Source organism: Cotesia typhae, unplaced genomic scaffold (genome assembly GCF_013202065.1).
Source record: "Cotesia typhae breed Kobodo isofemale line unplaced genomic scaffold, CoteBio_Ctyphae contig_4, whole genome shotgun sequence".
NCBI lineage: Eukaryota > Metazoa > Arthropoda > Insecta > Hymenoptera > Braconidae > Cotesia > Cotesia typhae.
In genome coordinates this window covers 7,018,616-7,035,735 of record NW_027423748.1, presented here as the reverse complement: position 1 = coordinate 7,035,735, position 17,120 = coordinate 7,018,616, and the positions used below count along the sequence as shown (strand labels likewise).

The following is a 17,120-nucleotide window of genomic DNA, read 5'->3' as shown; positions in this document are numbered from 1 at the left end:
TTTAATTATTTTATTTACTGTAACGTCGACTCTATATAATTAATTATTTATAATTTATAATTTATACTTGTTTATTTTGTATAATTTAAATAATAAAACTGATTATTTAAAATACTGCCAATTTTTTTGAATACACTATTATTTTACAATAAATTACGCTTGTAATTAATTTTTAAAAATATATAAATTTGAGATTCGTCTATATTGGCAAGCATTTAGGCTGGTTAATTTAAAAAAACAAGTAGTTTTTCTGGCAGCTGATTAATCAGCTAAATTGTGTTCAAATACAGTAATTAAACTGTAAATAATTTATAATTTTATTTATGTGATTACACTGATGCGTTAACATTCTTCGGCTATATTTAAAATACACAGCCGTGAAATGATTTAAATAATTGTTAGCGCTTCTTTACTCGATCCTTAACTCGGCGATCGAGCTTAAACTTTTCCAGTTAAGCGATACGGCAGTCGCTTTAACTGATGATGAAAATTTTAAAATTCAAATTCCAAAGCTCGTCATTGAGCTGCTTTTGGTGAAGGTATCAAACTTTCCACAGCAAAAGGTGATTGGTTGAGTCTTCACGACCTGCTTGAAGTTCTGCAGAAGCCTGAGGCCCGCGGAAGTCTTCGTAGCCATCACCGCCTGAAATAACCAGCAGCTTTGTACGGATTATGCTGCTAGTTTGTGGTGTTTTACCAATTTTTAATGAGTAACGATTTATTTTCGAGTGTGCGTCGACTTTTGTTGGTGACGGTGCTTCTACACATGTAAGAAAACGCACATGCCCTGTATGACCGTGTGGTATCCCTGGAAATTTATTAAAATTTTTTATAATTTAAGATGTTTAATTAAGATATGAGTAAAAAATTAATCATTAAAAAAATTTTAATATTACATTGCTTGAAAGATTGAAAAATAATTTTTTTTTTTAATTAAAAAATTTTAAAAAAATTATTAAATTATAAATAAATAAAATTTCGTTTTATTAAATAATAAATTTTGTCAAATTGCACTGTACTGTCTTAACTATTGACGTTTTTGAAGATATAAGCTCATCCTGATGTTATACTCATCAAGAGCTTTCATTTGAGTACCCACATGCATTTTCATATATATATATATATATATATATATATAAAAATATATGAAAAATTGATGTGGGTAAAAAACCGATTTTATCGAATGACTATCTTGGACACAAAATTTTTCTTATTCTCTTAATAAATAGACAATAAAATTTTTTTTTATAATTAATAGTATACTCAAATATCTCATTTATAATTTTTTTTTTTTAAATCTTAGTTTAAGTTTCTAAAACAATTTATGTACCACAATTAACAAACATTCGTCTTAAAATTTTTATTGCAAATCGTGTAAAAATTAATAAAACGAATATGAAAATCCAAATATATCGACTTAAAAATTCAAAAGTATGTATTTTAATTTCCATTCAACATTTGTTATGAAATTTAAAATACAAATGTGTTAGTTAATTGTGTTACACAAATTGTTTTTAAAATTAAAAAAAATTCCTAACGTTGTAAGGTCACAAGTATAAATATCTAACGGTATATTTCTCATGCTTAGTCTGTTACAAAATTAAACCAACCATTCTATGAAATGTTTGTCACTGAAACTTAAATATTTTGTTAGCAACGTGAAGGTTGATATTTTTTTTTTATTAAATCAAATATTTTGTAATACTAACCATTTTAAATCTCAATTTTTAATTTTAAAAAGAAACATAAAATATAATTAACTATTTTATAATCCGAAAAAAAATTTAAATAATAAATAAATAAGTATGCTAAAATTTTATTTTATATTTCTCGGGATTTTTCATCAATTATTTAATCTTAGTACTATAAATTAAAGGAATAAAATTAATAAACACTATTTACCGGTAACTGATGGAGCTTGAGGTAATCTCTGTGTCGATGCTTTGATATGTGGAATGGGTACTGTCAAAAGTACACCGGCACTTGTTCCTATCCATAAGAGATCGTTGCACGCCAAAAGCGCGGTAACTCGTAAACAGGCTGCTTTATGCTGTCTTATTATGTCATCGCAACCTGCAACAAATTTAATATTTTCGTTAAAATAAATTTTAGCTTACTTTATCTTTTAATTTCTTAAGATTAGTGGCCCAGTTGTTTGACACTTGCAATTTTATTCTAATTAAAAAAATTAAATGTTCTAAAAAAAAACCAATTATCTTAAAATTTATAACTTAAAAAATTATATTTTTTTTTTTAATTAAAATAAAATTGCAAGTGTCAATAAATCAGATAATAAACCAGTTAAAAAAATGTTTATCTTCACCGCTGACCCTTGTGATAAATTACAGAATCGATTTTATTGTAAAAAAAAATACCGATCAGATTAAAATAAAAATTTAGCTAGTAAAAAATAATAAATTGAATACTTTACATAATCAACAATACAGATTAAAAAAAAATCAATCAAAGATTTAATACTTACTGGCAAGCATTTTGGTAACAGCAGGCGCAATATTGACATCTGACAAGCACTCATATGAAGTAGCATGATACAATTTAAGTACAGCACTATTATGAAGTGAAATCCACACACCAAGAGACCCTGACGAAGCGATACAAGATACCGGACGTGCATTATCGCCCCCGACATTGAAGGCATGCTCTATTTCTAGAGTGACAATATTTATTATTTTAACAGTATTATGACAGCTACACCAGAGTTTGTTGTTCACCGAAACAGGGACCATTTTGGTGACAGGATATTCAGTGGTGCCGACGGACACAGTCATGGGATCCAAGGTGTTCCAGCCATTTTGATCCCGACTGTAGACAACAATATCTCCGTTAGACAGTGCGACAAAAACCTTGTTGTCCAAATAGATGATCGAGTGAACGCTGCTGCCATGCTGAATTTTTATTTTATTTTTCTTTATTCTAATATTGTCATTGCAATTGTAGACATGTATACAGCCGTCCTCAGTACCCAGCCACATCGTCGGCTGATTAGTGTCTTCGTCAGCACCATCGATGCTAGATAAGTCGCTGTACATTGATCCCGCGGCAGTTTCAATAGCCCGAGTTATTTCGTCTGAGTCTGAGTCATCAGAACTTGAGCTGCTGTCTAGTTGAATGTTTCTTTCGCTCGCATCGGTGTCTTGTATCGAAATACTTATCCCACTTTTGCTTCCCGTTAATGAACTATCACCATCCAAATTATTATTATTATTATTATTATTATTATTATTATTATTATTATTATTATTATTATTATTATTATTATTATTATTATTATTATTATTATTATTATTATTATTATTATTATTATTATTATTATTATTATTATTATTATTATTATTATTATTATTATTATTATTATTATTATTATTATTACTAGTTGACTTGAGAGTGCTCGATTTGGAGCCAGGCAATTTAGCCGGAATACCAGCAACGCAAAGTATCCTCGCGTTGCAAACACCATTGCAGGAAGTTACTTGCGGAGGCTCCGGACTCAAGCTCAGCACACACACCTGTCCTACGTATCCATCACTGTTGCATACCCAAACGTCAGAGGAACCTTGGCCGTTGGTAATTGTCGGAGCCGCGCACGTAAACTGCAATCCAGCCCGGGTCTTGCGAATCGGCAGAGGTCCAACAAATTCTGGACACGGCCTCTTGTCTGAAGACAGCGCTAATTTTTGCTTCGCTTCATTGAAGCTCTCTTCCCAGCTGGCACGCTTCTCGGGCTTGGTGAAGATTATCGAGATATTCTCCATTCCCGACTGAGTGTTCAGGGTGAATTCCAAACAAGCTAATTGCGAGTGCGCTGTATTGCGATCTGCTAGTTGACGCTGGGTTTGGGATAGCATTTCCTTTATTATGTCTTCTAATTGGTGTTTTGCACCGTGTAAAGTCGCAGCTAGTTCTTGCAGTTGACTTAGTGTTGCGCAGTCTTCACGTAAATGGTCTACTTCACGAGCCATTTTTCTTAAATTTTCGTCTTTGGCTGGAATTTTCAAGTCATTTAGATATTTTTTTTTTTTTTGACGATGACTTATATGAATAATAATTTTTTTATTTTTAATAATCACCTTTCATTATTTCTAAATCGTCTAGAGAAATTCTCATAAGCAGCTTGTACTTGTTAGCTTCAAGAAGTCCAACCAAACTGTTTGGACATGAGCTTCTGGATAATTAAATTTTTTTAAATTAATATTTTGTTTAAAATTAATGGCTTATATTTGTAAAAAAAAATAGAACTTTTTTTTTTTTTGAGTTCCCTACAAAAATATGTTTAATTATGATTTTTTGACAGTCCTCTCTGATAATTAGCTTGATGAAAATTTTTTTTAAAGTCGCTCAGAATTTAAAAAGTTTTTAAAATCTTAAAAAATTGTTTTTGCATTTAATTTTTTTTTCTCATTATTTTTAATGTGAATTTAAAAAATTTTTACTTCTGAAAATCTCAAAAAATTTTTTTAACTTTAAAAAATGCAAGATAAATTTTTTTTTTTAATTAAAATACAGTAGTAATAATTATTTTTTTTTTATTATTGACATTTTTAAAGATATAAGCTCATCTTGATGTTACACTCATCAAGAGCTTTCATTTGAGTACCCATATGCATTTTGATATATTTTTCATATATACATATATATATATATATATATATATATATATATATATATATATATATATATATATATATATATAATATATGAAAAATTGATGTGGTTACTCAAATGAAAGGTCTCGATGAGTGTAACATCGGGATGAGCTTATATTTTGCGCCACCCAAATATTTATATTAATTTTAATAAAAAAGTTACGTACGTTAATGGCTTTCTTATGGTCCCACTTCTTCGTTTAATACTAGTGATAACCAAAAGATCAGAAAATAAAAAAAGCGCTCTTTCTTTTCGGGTACCTTGGTTGGAAGCTATGGTGACTAAGTCATGACGAATAAACGCTCTATAATAATAATAACAATTATTCTATCATAAATATGAAATATTTAGTAATAATATTTGAGTAATCATTCATCTAATAATTAATCAGATAATCAATAATAAAACTAGGAAAATACCTATCATTGGTAACAATTCCGGCTAGACCTTCAACTAATGACTGAACTTCCCTCAAAGTAGTTTGTTGCTGCTCCCACTCAAGAGACTCTCGTTCAGTGCAATTAATCTTGACAACAAGTTCGTGTATCTCCTTCTGAGCGGCAATTAACAGATCATAATCTGGATGGGATGTGTCGGTATGTTTCAATAGTCTCTGGATGAGTAATTCGTACCTAGGAATTTTTTGTACTGGCTTTATTAGTAATTGATCCAGTCCGAGTTTTCCTTTGTGTTCACGCTCCATTGTCTCGAGAAATCTTGCAAATGCTGGCTTCGATTGACAAGTCGCTTTGATGGCTTTCTTAGCGGCCTTCCAATTGTCAAGAAACAGAGTGTATGTTTCTAAGACCGCGGGCTTTGTAAACTGCAAACATTTTGTCATGTTATTAAATATAGAATTTAAAATTTTTTAGATTATTTAAAAAATCAGAAAAAAATTATTTAAAACTAATTTTTTTTAATTTCGTAATTTATTTTGAAGAAAAAAAAATATATATATATATATATATATATATATATATATATATATATATATATATATATATATATATATATATATATATATATATATTTACCACATCAAGAAAAACGTCACCAATTGTTTGACCAACTTCCCAAGTATCTAATCTTTTTTTAAGTTGTTGTAAAAAAACTTCATGATGACTAAGAATAGCTGGTACCTTTAAAAAATATTATTTATTAAATTGTCAGAATTTTTTAATTAATTATTTAATAAATTAAATAAATTACCTGATAAAATATTTCATCGACGGTTGCTGAGTCTACAAGTCCAGAATTTTCCGAACTTTTTAGAGTTTGCAAATATTTCTGAAGATATTAGAAAAATATTAATAAAAATTAGGAAAACGGTTGTCCCTGCAACTTCCCGCTAATTCTATAATCAAGCGCTTAAAATTGCACTTATGACGTCTTCGAGTTCATAAGTCTGATAGAAGTTTAATAAAAAAAAATTTTTTTTAATTTTCAAACTGCAATTACTTTTAAATCATTTGATATCATTATGAATCTCATATTTTGACACAAAAATGAGATTTATATAAAAATCATACCAATGTACATTTGAAACTCGTAATAAATAAAAATACTTATCGGAAAAAATTTTTTTGAAAGTAAATTAGTAAAATTTTCATTTTTTCTGTTGATCAGAGGAAATTTATAATAATTGAGAAAAACAGTATTTTTATCATGCACTAAGTATACTGTTGAACTACTTTACTTTCTTCCTTGATTTTCTTAACTTGGAAGAATATTTAAAAAACACTATCTTGGTTAAAAAAAATTTTTTTCGTCTTAAAATAATTATTTTTTATTTTAAAAACAATTTAAGTCCTCCCAAAAATTTTTTGAATTTAATTAATTTTTATTTTTTCTGAATACAGTTATGACTCAATAATTTTATATTATGATTTAAAAAGGCTATCAATATCATTATGGTTTTATAATAATAATAAAAAAAAAAAAAAAAAAAAAAAAATTAATAATCTATTAGTTGAAAAAAAAAATTTGTTCCTATAAATATTTTACTTATTATGAGAATCAAATGTATATTAATATGGCTTTTATATGAATCTCATATTTGTGTCATAATGAACCTCATTATAATATCAGATGATTTTTCACGAATAATTTACTAATCAATACAAATTGATCAGACAAAAAATTTCAGAGTAAAATCACTTCTTTTTTTTTGTTTTAATTTTATTTGTCAACGATAACTGACGAACAAATCAACCAATTTTGATCGGCCCGGCAACGATTGACGTGTTTTTTTTTTACATTAAGTTCAATTTCCAAAAAACGGGGTAAAATTAATAACTTCCCAATTTTCTAAAATTTTCAATTTTCTTAGCGGGAAGTTAAAAAATATCAATTAAATAAATAAAAAGTTATTCACTTACATTGACTAGTATTTGCAACGCCTCTACGTATGATTTTTCAGTATCATAAAGCTCCACCACGACATGCGTTCTCGTATCCTGCAACAACAAAAAAAAAAAAAAATGTAGACTGATGCAAAAAATTTCATAACAAAAAAATACTTAATTATCACGTAATTAATTGGTTAGCGAGTAATCACACACATTAATCACTCAATAACAATAAAAAACCAAAAATATACCAAAGTTTGACGAATAATCGATTCAGTATCTTGTATTGTATCGTAATTAATATTTCGGCGATTATCGAGTGAACTTTTAATAGTAATATCTAACGGAAGTACGGACGTAATTATTCGTTTGAAGATGTTCATTATGTGTTGTGGCATTTGATGAAATTTACTTTTTTAATCAGTAAATTAATAGTTTATTTATCAAAAAATAAATAATTAAATTATTTATTTATTTATTTATTTATTTATCGGTAAATAAATTGAAATATTTGAAACACTTGAAGACACCAACTTTAATATCTATGAAAATGAAGAAATGATAAAAAATTTCATAAGCAGGAGTTACTATCAACCTGTACTCATCCACGTAGACGGACAGAATGATATGATTAATATCATATTACTTTAAGCGAATTTGTTCATTAGTTTGGTGGGTTAATGTCACATTGGAGCACGTGCTACACGTGAACGCATAGAATTCACGAGTACATATACCCACGTGCAATTATTATTCTTTAACCGATTGTGCGTATATCATAAGGGTTAATTATGATACTGCTTTTTTAATTTATTGAATTACTTATGTTTATTATTATTATTATTATTATCATTTTTTTATTATATCATTGCGCTTCATCCCTTATTTTGTATTGTTTTTTGTTTGTAAGGGAACAGTGTACTAAAATCAGTTCAATAAACTGCATTATTATTGTTATTTTTTAGATTTTTTAGTTAATTGGTTGTCCAGTCTAATACAACAATTTTTTGTCTTTTAATTTTTTGGTAATATTGTTAGCCTGTATTTCCCTCCAGGGATGAACAATTTAGCCTCAATTCACATTTAAATTTGCCATTAAAAATAAATTTGCTTGAAAAAATAATTCGGACGACCCAGACCAGGACTCGAACCTGTTCTTTATAAATTGTTTATCCCTGGAGGGAAATACAGGCTAACAATATTACGAAAAATTGGAGAAAAAAAATTGTTGTAAAATTAAATAAAAAATCTAAAAAGTATTATAAACCAGTCTTTAGAAGAAATAAATGTTAAAGTATATCATCGGCTTTAGAAAAAAATTATTAATATTTAGTATTACGATTATTATTTTTGTGGAATGCTAAATATATAATATATATCAATAAATGTTACATGATTTACTTTTTAACTTTGTGATAATCATTACATATAAATATTTGTATAATAGAATTTAAATGTAACTAAGGAATTTCGCACAAATTTCATAACAACGTTATGAAACGAGTTATTTTTTATGTCCTCCAGAATATAGGAATAAATAACTTTAAAAAAATTTATTTAAATAATGTAGGGTAAAAGTACCGGTTTTGGCAATCTTAAGACCATTTTTAGCCACTTGATATTTTAGTGAATTTGTAAAAAATTCAACTTGCAAAATATTCAAGTAGAATTTATGAATTAGTACCTTTGTACAATAATATGAAAATAAAGTGGCCAAAAAAGGTACACTGGCCACAAACGGTTCTTCTACCCTATATATCTTTGTCTCCAAAAAGTTTGAATAAAAAATATTATTTTTTTTAAAAAAAAAAAAAAAAAAAAAAAAATTATTGAAAATCGGCCGTTTTTTTTTACCGACAAAACCTATGTAACCCCATAATCCTTGCTTTTTAAACATTATACATGTGCTACTGATTTTCATTTTTTACACAATAAATACAAATTTTCAAAAATTATACACATTTGACTTTATAACAATTTCTTTTTTCTACCTACGAAATTATTAATTTTATAAATAAATCAACATAAAAAAATAAATTTTGGTCTGATTAATCTGACTTCAATATATTATAAATTTTTAAATTAAAAATGATCACGATTTTTATTTTATTTCTTCACTTGCGTTTTAGTAAAAAATAATTTTCTTTCTAAAAATATGTATTAATTAAAAATAAATTAATTTCTTCATAGCGAGCAGTCTAAATATTTTTATATCAACCTTAAAGGTAAGCTGTTAAAGATATTTAAGTCTAACATGAGAAAACTTGAGAAAAAAGCACTTGAATTTTTTAAAATCCAAATTTTGAAGTTAAAAATTAAAATATTAATTCAAGATTGCAAAGATAAATTGATTGTATTGTAACATAATTCTATTAATGCTTATCATCATAGTATTAAAATCAATAATTATGGAATGAGTCGAAAATGTGACTGGATTATCAGCAGTATGATTTTCTTAAATCGGACTCAAAATCACATGGTGAAGAATGAATCTAGGTGAAACTTATCAACATACTATAATTTCAAAATATTGTATTGAGTGTGTCTAGAAGAATGAATAAGAAACATAGAGCAAATATAATAAAAATAAAAAAATGTAATGTTTATATTCCTGGTCTAGTAGCCTGTGGGCGACACCGGAAATCCTCACCTGAGCCAATACGGATATGACGCTAAATAACATTTCCGGTTCGTACGATTTAGCATTAGGAGTAATCCGGTGTCCGTTTAGTGCACCGTAAAAGGAGTAAGCAAGTTAAATAGAGAGCATATGAATTATTATAAGATATATTTCTTCATTCATGTGTTGTTACGTTTGAATACTCATCTGCTGACGTCAATGTGTGCTAGCGGCTAGTCTAGAGTAAAGATCAATTCATTCATGTCCCGTGGCTTGTTATTTTCGCGAAAAATGACTTATTTTTTTTTTGCTCTTTGTCTCCGTTATTATTTTGTTTACTAAATCATTATATTTATATTTACATTGGTACGTCACTATCAGTGCGTATGCGTATGCGTAAAACCCGCTTTTCTTAGCCGAATTCGCTCATTACAAATAAAATCAACGGTCATGCGTAATTTGGTTTTAAAATAAAAAATTTTTCTACTAAAATTATTTTTTTATAACTTAAATCATTGATCTATATTGTTGGATTTAAAACTTATATCCAGTAAAATTCAAATCTGTTTACGATTCACATTTACAATGATAAACCGCAAAACAATCTCTGACATGTATCACCCGGATATTAATAGACAGATGTTTATATATATATATATATATATATATATATATATATATATATATATATATATATTCTCAAGATTCTAAAGATTCTTATGTCATATTTACACGGAATAGAAATCATAAAAAATATATAAATAAATTTTATTATTGTTTTTATTTTACCGCATAAATTATTTTATGTTTAATATACTAGAGCGTGTTTTTTTTTATTCTTTCATTTTCTAACATCTTATTCAGTAGTTTATAAACTACTCAACATTCCACCGGAATGTTTAACGTTTTATAAATAACTTTACTAACTATCAACTATCTGAAATTTTTTATAGATATGTATATATAAGAAGTTAGTCTTACGTTTCTGTGAGTAGTAAGCACCCGTGCGGGGTGTTCAGACGACCCGCGAAGAAGCTGGGCTAGTAATTCTGGACTCGGTCCCGGGAGACCTTCTAGCTTACTCGGACTGGAAGTTGCTCTGTGGTGGCACGGTGTCGGTGGTTCTGAGTTGCTATTACTTCCTGCACTGTATGACGAATTTGCAGATACTTTTCTCTTTGGTCCAAGACTATCAGACAGTGCTGAATCGGCTATACGTGGCTTAGCCATTTCTGCTTCTAACATTTGCCCGTATGGCCCTCGAAGTGGTCTTTTGCTATATCTAATCATAAATTTTTAATATTAATTATAAATATAATTAGAAATAAAATAGAAATTTTGACTGTAAAAATTCTTTGAAAAAATTCGTAGAAAAAAATTTGTATTTATTGTGAAATTTAGATTTTAAAACAAATATATTACTTTGTAAAAAATTTATTTTTATTTTTTAAAAAACAGTGAGCCGAATTTTATGAAAATTTTTTTATAAAAAAAATTTATCAAATTCAGCTTTTTTTTTTTCTAAATTTTTCTAAAAAAATTAGAATAATTTTATACCAAATTCATAAAAAAAATTTGTTTTAAAATCAGAATATCATATGAAATTTACAATAGATAATGTTTTTTTCCACGGGTAAAATAAAAATTTTCCTTATTCGTTTAATTATTTAGACAGTAAATGAACAATTACCGAAAAAATATCAAATCATAAAAAAATCGAAATTCAAGAGCTTTTTGACGGCAAAAAATTTCTAACTACAGAAAACCATTTTATAACAAAAATAATATACCCGTAAAAATTTTTTTCTGATTAATTAATTTGTGTGTATAAAAATAATGTATTGTTTAATTATAATTAAAATATTTGAGAAAACAATGTTACCTTCGAGGCACATGACCTTCACAGTCTGAAACATCACTCAAGGTAGCCGGTAAATCATCCTTCTCTTCCTTTTCTTCTTTACTGTTATCGTCTTTTTCGTCTTTTTCTTCACTGCTCTGTGCAGACAATTTGTTTTTGTCATTTTCCGAGGGTTCTGGCCACTGGGTTATGTACACGCCTTTTCTGCGTTTACTCGTGTCACCACGATATCTCCGTACTTTGCCCGTGAGCGCTAACACCTCGGGGGTCTTTTCACTTGGCACTTTGGCCGGCTCGTTAACTGTCTGGCTCAGTCGCGATTCTTCAGACGGTGGAGTGATTATTACTTGGTGTAATTCTAACCGGTCTGTTGATAAGTAATCACTCATTATCAAACAAAAACTTTCTATCAAGCTAAAACTAAAAAAATAAAACAAAAAAATACCTTTGGAGTCATTATCATCGGTTTCTTTAGTCTCGACTTTATCCTCCTTATCATCAGCGCAAGGATCCGGATGCACTGTATTGATAGGCGAAGATTCTCGACACTCGAGCACCGGAGGTTCAGGACTAGTTAGGGCGCTGGATGTTGCCAGACTGTCAGACCCGTCACTCCTGGGTCTCACTTCCTCGCCGAGGGTTTGAGTCGCTCCTAGACCCTCTGTCGAACCTACAGCGCTATCAACGCTCGCTATTGAAGCTCTTGGACTCTCAGGATTTGGGCTGTTTTGAGACGCAGCGCCTGGACTCGTTGCTCCGGATCTTCGTCGTGGCAATGTACTTGCTCTTACATCCTTTAGCTGGACTCGATTTACATTTGATATTGGTTGGGTTCTATGACGATTACCTGATTAAGAACAGACTCTCTTGCATGTAATTAACTTTTAATATTAATAATATTGTAAAAAAAAAAAAATTTACTTAATCAAGGAATTATTACATGGGTTTCCTCCGGAAAAAATGAAATATTTTCAACAATTTTTTTTTATTAGAAAAAATGAAATATTTCATTCACACTTTTTACTATCTTGAAGACAAAGTTTTGAGTTTCAATACAACAGCGCCTTGAGCGCGCAACTTTTTAAAACTGTATCTCCGAAACTATTATTCAGATCGATTTGAAACTTTAGGATAATATTCTAGAGATGTTGTAGAATTTAATAAGACATAAAAAAAAAAAAAAAATCGATTTTTTGAAACCCATATAACCCCTTAAATCAAGTAAATAATTTCGAAGAATTTCATCTTCTTGATTTGAATATAAAAATTTCTAAACTAAGAATTTTTTTTTGGTTTAAACAAATTTTACTTGATTCAAGATAATAAAACTCTTTTAAATTATTTTCTTGGTTCAAAATTGTTTCTCTGAACACGCGGAGATGTAACTTAAAAAATTAAAAATTTCTAAGAAAATAATACTCAACAATAAATTTCTGATAATGTCAATGGCTCATATATACATATTCATGACATTAATGTACCAGATAATAGTAACAATAATAATCCAGTAGAAGATATTTTATTATTAATAAATAAGTTTTGATTGTACATCTGATTTTACACAAAAATCAAGTTCTCAAGAATCAGACTTGATTGGTAAATAATAAAATGGTTTCAACCCTCACAAATTGAGATAAAACTGACAATAAAAGAATTTCTGATTGTGATGTTTCCGATGGTACACTAACTAGTGTAAAAGGCAAAGTATTTAATACAAGTAGTGATAATATATCACTATATCTATATATCTATAAATGAGTAGTAGATGTATTGAAGTGACGGGCGCATCGGCTTCAAGGTTTCCACCCAAACACGTCGTATGTGCCAACGTTGTTATTTTGAAAGCGTCTATACTTGATAGTGTCGAGAGGTGAATTTTCATATCTATCATCACGATGGCTACTGACTATTGCGCGACAAATATTTTAATATACAATATTATATAAATATCTGGCAAAATAAATAAATAAACTATAAATTATTAATAATATAGACAAAATTAAACCGATATTTATATTTAAATCTCTCATATTTATATTTTTATTCAATGAATCAATGAGACTTAATGGTCTAATAGGCGCGCAGTAGCCTATCGGATCCGACCCTTGATTACCAAAGCATTGGACCGGGTTTGAGTCCCGCGTACACCCAATTAATATTTTCAATATTTATTCTGCTCAGCCCAAAAAATAAAATACGAGTTCTAACTTCAAAAGTTTACCCTCTACCGTAGTCGCTCATGACCTTAGTATTTTATGTGACTTTAAAACAATAAAAAAAAAAAAAAAAAAAAAAAAAAATTAAAAAAAAAAACGATCTCTTTCTTCTTAAAAAATTTTGACCAAAAAACAATGAAAATTATTAATTATAATTAAATTACCTTGATTGAAGTCAACTTGCCCGAAGGATGCGCTTCTAAAGGGTACACCAGTTCGATGGAAAGTTAAGAGCGATGTCCGAGGCTCTAATGTGGTCACTGCGTCCCTGGCCTCACTCTCACTGCCGCCAGATACTGATGGATTTGTTATTGTTGTCGTAGACGCTGCTGCTGGTGAGATTGCAATAGTATTAGCAAAGTCAAAAAGATGATCCGGGCACTTAGCACTATCAACCACCAACGAATCACTGTACTGCCTCAAGTGTTTTGGCTCACTGTAGTACAAGTCCGAGGAAACCCGTCTAACTTGATCATTATTGTCACTACTTTTTTGTCTAATCACACTTCCTGGTGAGGGTTTTGACCACGAAGTCCTTAACGACCAAGCGCTTGGTTTTTCATCGCTGACCGTCACTGGGTTAACTGTAACTGTTGAATACTCGTGGTAATCATCACCATCGACACTTGTACTTCTTTCTAATGTCCTTTCGTGGGTGTTATTTCTTCTATTGCTCTCTGCGGTGCCAGTTTCAAGTCCCGGGCGGTCTTCGTTGTAAATGTAATTTCGCGGCGTTGATCTGTTGGTTATTGACTGAAAGATTTACAATTAATTAATTTATTTATAATTAATTATTTTTAAAAAGAAAAATTAAGACAAACCTGCGGGTACTGATGATAATGATGATGATGGTGATGATGGTTGTTGTGATTAGCTTGCTGGGTGGGTAACGACGGTGGAGGCGGAGGTGGAGAAGCGTGAAGACGTGACGGCTTTCTTGGTGGTGGTATTGGTGCGGTGGTACTTTTTATTTTTTCCGTCAATTCGCGAAGACGCTCGGCTTTTTCGCTGCGGGGGCCAGAAGAGGATTTTTTTCCATTTCCTCCTCCGCCCCCACTCCATCTAAATCTGTGCAAGCGGTCCACCGCTGGTATGTTTTGTTCCTGAAAATTGAAACAAAATTTAAAATAAATAAATAAATAAATAATAAAAGAATAAATTAATAAAAAATAATAAATAAAATTTATTTATATGATTAACTTTGGATATTTATCGTTTATTTGGTAAGCCCATCCGTAATCCAAAAGTCAGGGATACTTCTTACAGCACACTTCTTAATTTCTTCAGCACAGCGAAGCTATGTCGTGAAAACACATCCTCTTGCTCTTACTCTTTTCTCTCTCGACAGACGATAAAAATAGGCCATCACTTGGTCTCGGCTTAAATACAGACGCGAGTTTAGAGAGCGACGCTAATGTTTAAGCTACGTGGATATGTTGATACCGTACAAGCATTGTCGGCTCACTAGTTTTTATTTTTTAACAGCATCTACTATTAATTATAGATGTGATTTAAAAGCTTTACAACTAACTAAAATGCTTTTTAAAAAAAAATTTTATTTTATTTTTTATTTTTAGACTTTAAATAAATAAAAAAAAAAAAAAAAAAAAAAAAATACTGTCTGACAAATTGTTGTGAATAACAATGACGTTCATTCAGTGTTGTCATCCTTTAATGCCTATCAAAATTATTTAAAAAAAAATTTTTTTTTTTTTTTTTGTAAAAAATTATTGAAAAAAAAAATTTTTTATTTAATAATGTTAATAATAAAATAAATTTAAAAATTGTACCTGTAGTTTGAAAGAGTGATGTTTGGTCCAGTGAGCGATTTGTCGCGGCACAGAGACAGAGTTAATTGTCGGAGCAAAAGCACGAGTGGATAAGACGGCGTTTGTTGAATTGGTGGAAGCCTTAGCTGGTTTCGCGGCCGCAGTTGTCGACGACGATGATGATGATGACGAGGATGATTGCAACTGGGAGCCGTGGCTTCCCATTAGCTGCAGCCCCCCGCAGTTATTAATAGCATTTGAGTTTGACGGTAGTCGGTTGGACTGGGTTGTTGTTCTGCTGGTGGGAGGCGGCGAAGATTGTCCTCCTACTCTAACTACTCCTCGTGCACGATCGACGGCAGCGTTGCCGATGCTTCCGCCCAAACTAGAAATTCCTCCACCGCTGTTATTGGCACTGTTACTATTGCCGGCGTTACTTCCACTGTTACCGCCACCGCGTTCACCACTTGATGAGCATACACTTGGACTTGGTGATGATACTCCGGACAGTCCTCGCGGCAGAGGGAGCCGCGAACGTGGACCGATGCAGCAGCAATCCCCGATACCGCTCAGCCCCGAAATCTTCTCCGACGTTGGCATTTTAACGCTCGTCACCAGACTAGTGTCTGTCAAACGCTCACGAGAGTCACTTTTTCGGCAACAGTACTTTCTTTGACAGCTCTCCGATGAGCTGTCTGTTGGTATTGGTGATACGGCTGGTGTTGGTACTCTTTCCTGAATATATATATATATATTTTACTAATTATTTATCATCCCTGACCTTTTGATTATTTTTTATTTATTTAATTAGAGCTAAAAAAATTTTTTTTTAAATTACACTTTTAGTTTTTCCAATTTTTTACAAATTAAATTTTTTTCATAATAATTTCCTTGCTATAAAATTCATAAAAAAATTTTTAATTCCTGTCAACTTCAGTGTCATAATTATTTTTTTATTTAATAAAAAAATGTTCATTTGAATCAAGAAAATTGTAAAAAAAATTCTTGAAAAAAAAAAATTTTCTTGGCTCTAGAAAATATTTATAAAAATAATAATAAAAAAAAAATTTTTACTGGCGCCAAGATTATTTTGATCTTCTTGATTAATTTTCTTGATTTAAGTAAACTTTTTTTTTTTTTTTTTTTTTTTATAAAATCTTGAAGTTAAATAAATTGGAAAATAGTCTCTAGCTCCAATTTTAGCTCAACTTGTCACACGATAATATTTAATTTTAATTATTAAAAATAATTTTTCATCAAAAACTTTGAGAAAAATTAAAAAAAAAAATTTTAGCTTGATTTTATAAAGATAATGTTTTTATTCCTATTTTTCTATGACACAAATTTAGAGCTCAGAAAGTTCAGAAGTATTTTCAAATCCACTCAACGCTGATGTAAATATCGTACAAATGGAACGATACTTATAATTATTCTATAATAAAATTGTTATTAAAACTAACTTCAAAGCAAGTTGATTAATGTAAATATAAAATTTAAAATTCATATCAATATATCTAGTATTTTTCGTCTGGTTACTGCACCAAATAAATTTTTATTTATAAATCTTGAGTATTTTTTACATCAACACAGACTATTTCTCAAAATTATAAAGTACTATTTAAAGCTGTGTCTTTTTTTTTA

The 17,120-nt window shown here is 29.5% G+C and overlaps 1 protein-coding gene across 4 annotated transcripts in view; it reads right to left on the bottom strand.

Annotated features, from left to right (window-relative positions):
• LOC141527566 (uncharacterized) overlaps window positions 1-17,120 on the bottom strand; it is a 51,297-nt gene continuing 34,177 nt past the window's right edge. For 2 of the 4 annotated variants that reach the window (XM_074243124.1, XM_074243125.1), the window contains exons 4-18: window positions 15,501-16,214; window positions 14,532-14,813; window positions 13,875-14,463; window positions 11,940-12,341; window positions 11,516-11,861; window positions 10,615-10,915; window positions 7,044-7,121; window positions 5,875-5,952; window positions 5,700-5,804; window positions 5,085-5,488; window positions 4,832-4,969; window positions 4,089-4,183; window positions 2,483-4,003; window positions 1,903-2,079; window positions 1-808 (exon numbers count right to left, since the gene is read on the bottom strand). In XM_074243124.1, coding sequence (XP_074099225.1) covers window positions 543-808; window positions 1,903-2,079; window positions 2,483-4,003; window positions 4,089-4,183; window positions 4,832-4,969; window positions 5,085-5,488; window positions 5,700-5,804; window positions 5,875-5,952; window positions 7,044-7,121; window positions 10,615-10,915; window positions 11,516-11,861; window positions 11,940-12,341; window positions 13,875-14,463; window positions 14,532-14,813; window positions 15,501-16,214 — 5,496 coding nt within the window. In that variant the 3' untranslated portion in view covers window positions 1-542. The remainder of the gene's footprint in view (window positions 809-1,902; window positions 2,080-2,482; window positions 4,004-4,088; window positions 4,184-4,831; window positions 4,970-5,084; window positions 5,489-5,699; window positions 5,805-5,874; window positions 5,953-7,043; window positions 7,122-10,614; window positions 10,916-11,515; window positions 11,862-11,939; window positions 12,342-13,874; window positions 14,464-14,531; window positions 14,814-15,500; window positions 16,215-17,120) is intronic. The other 2 variants (XM_074243126.1, XM_074243127.1) reach the window with 2 other exon arrangements.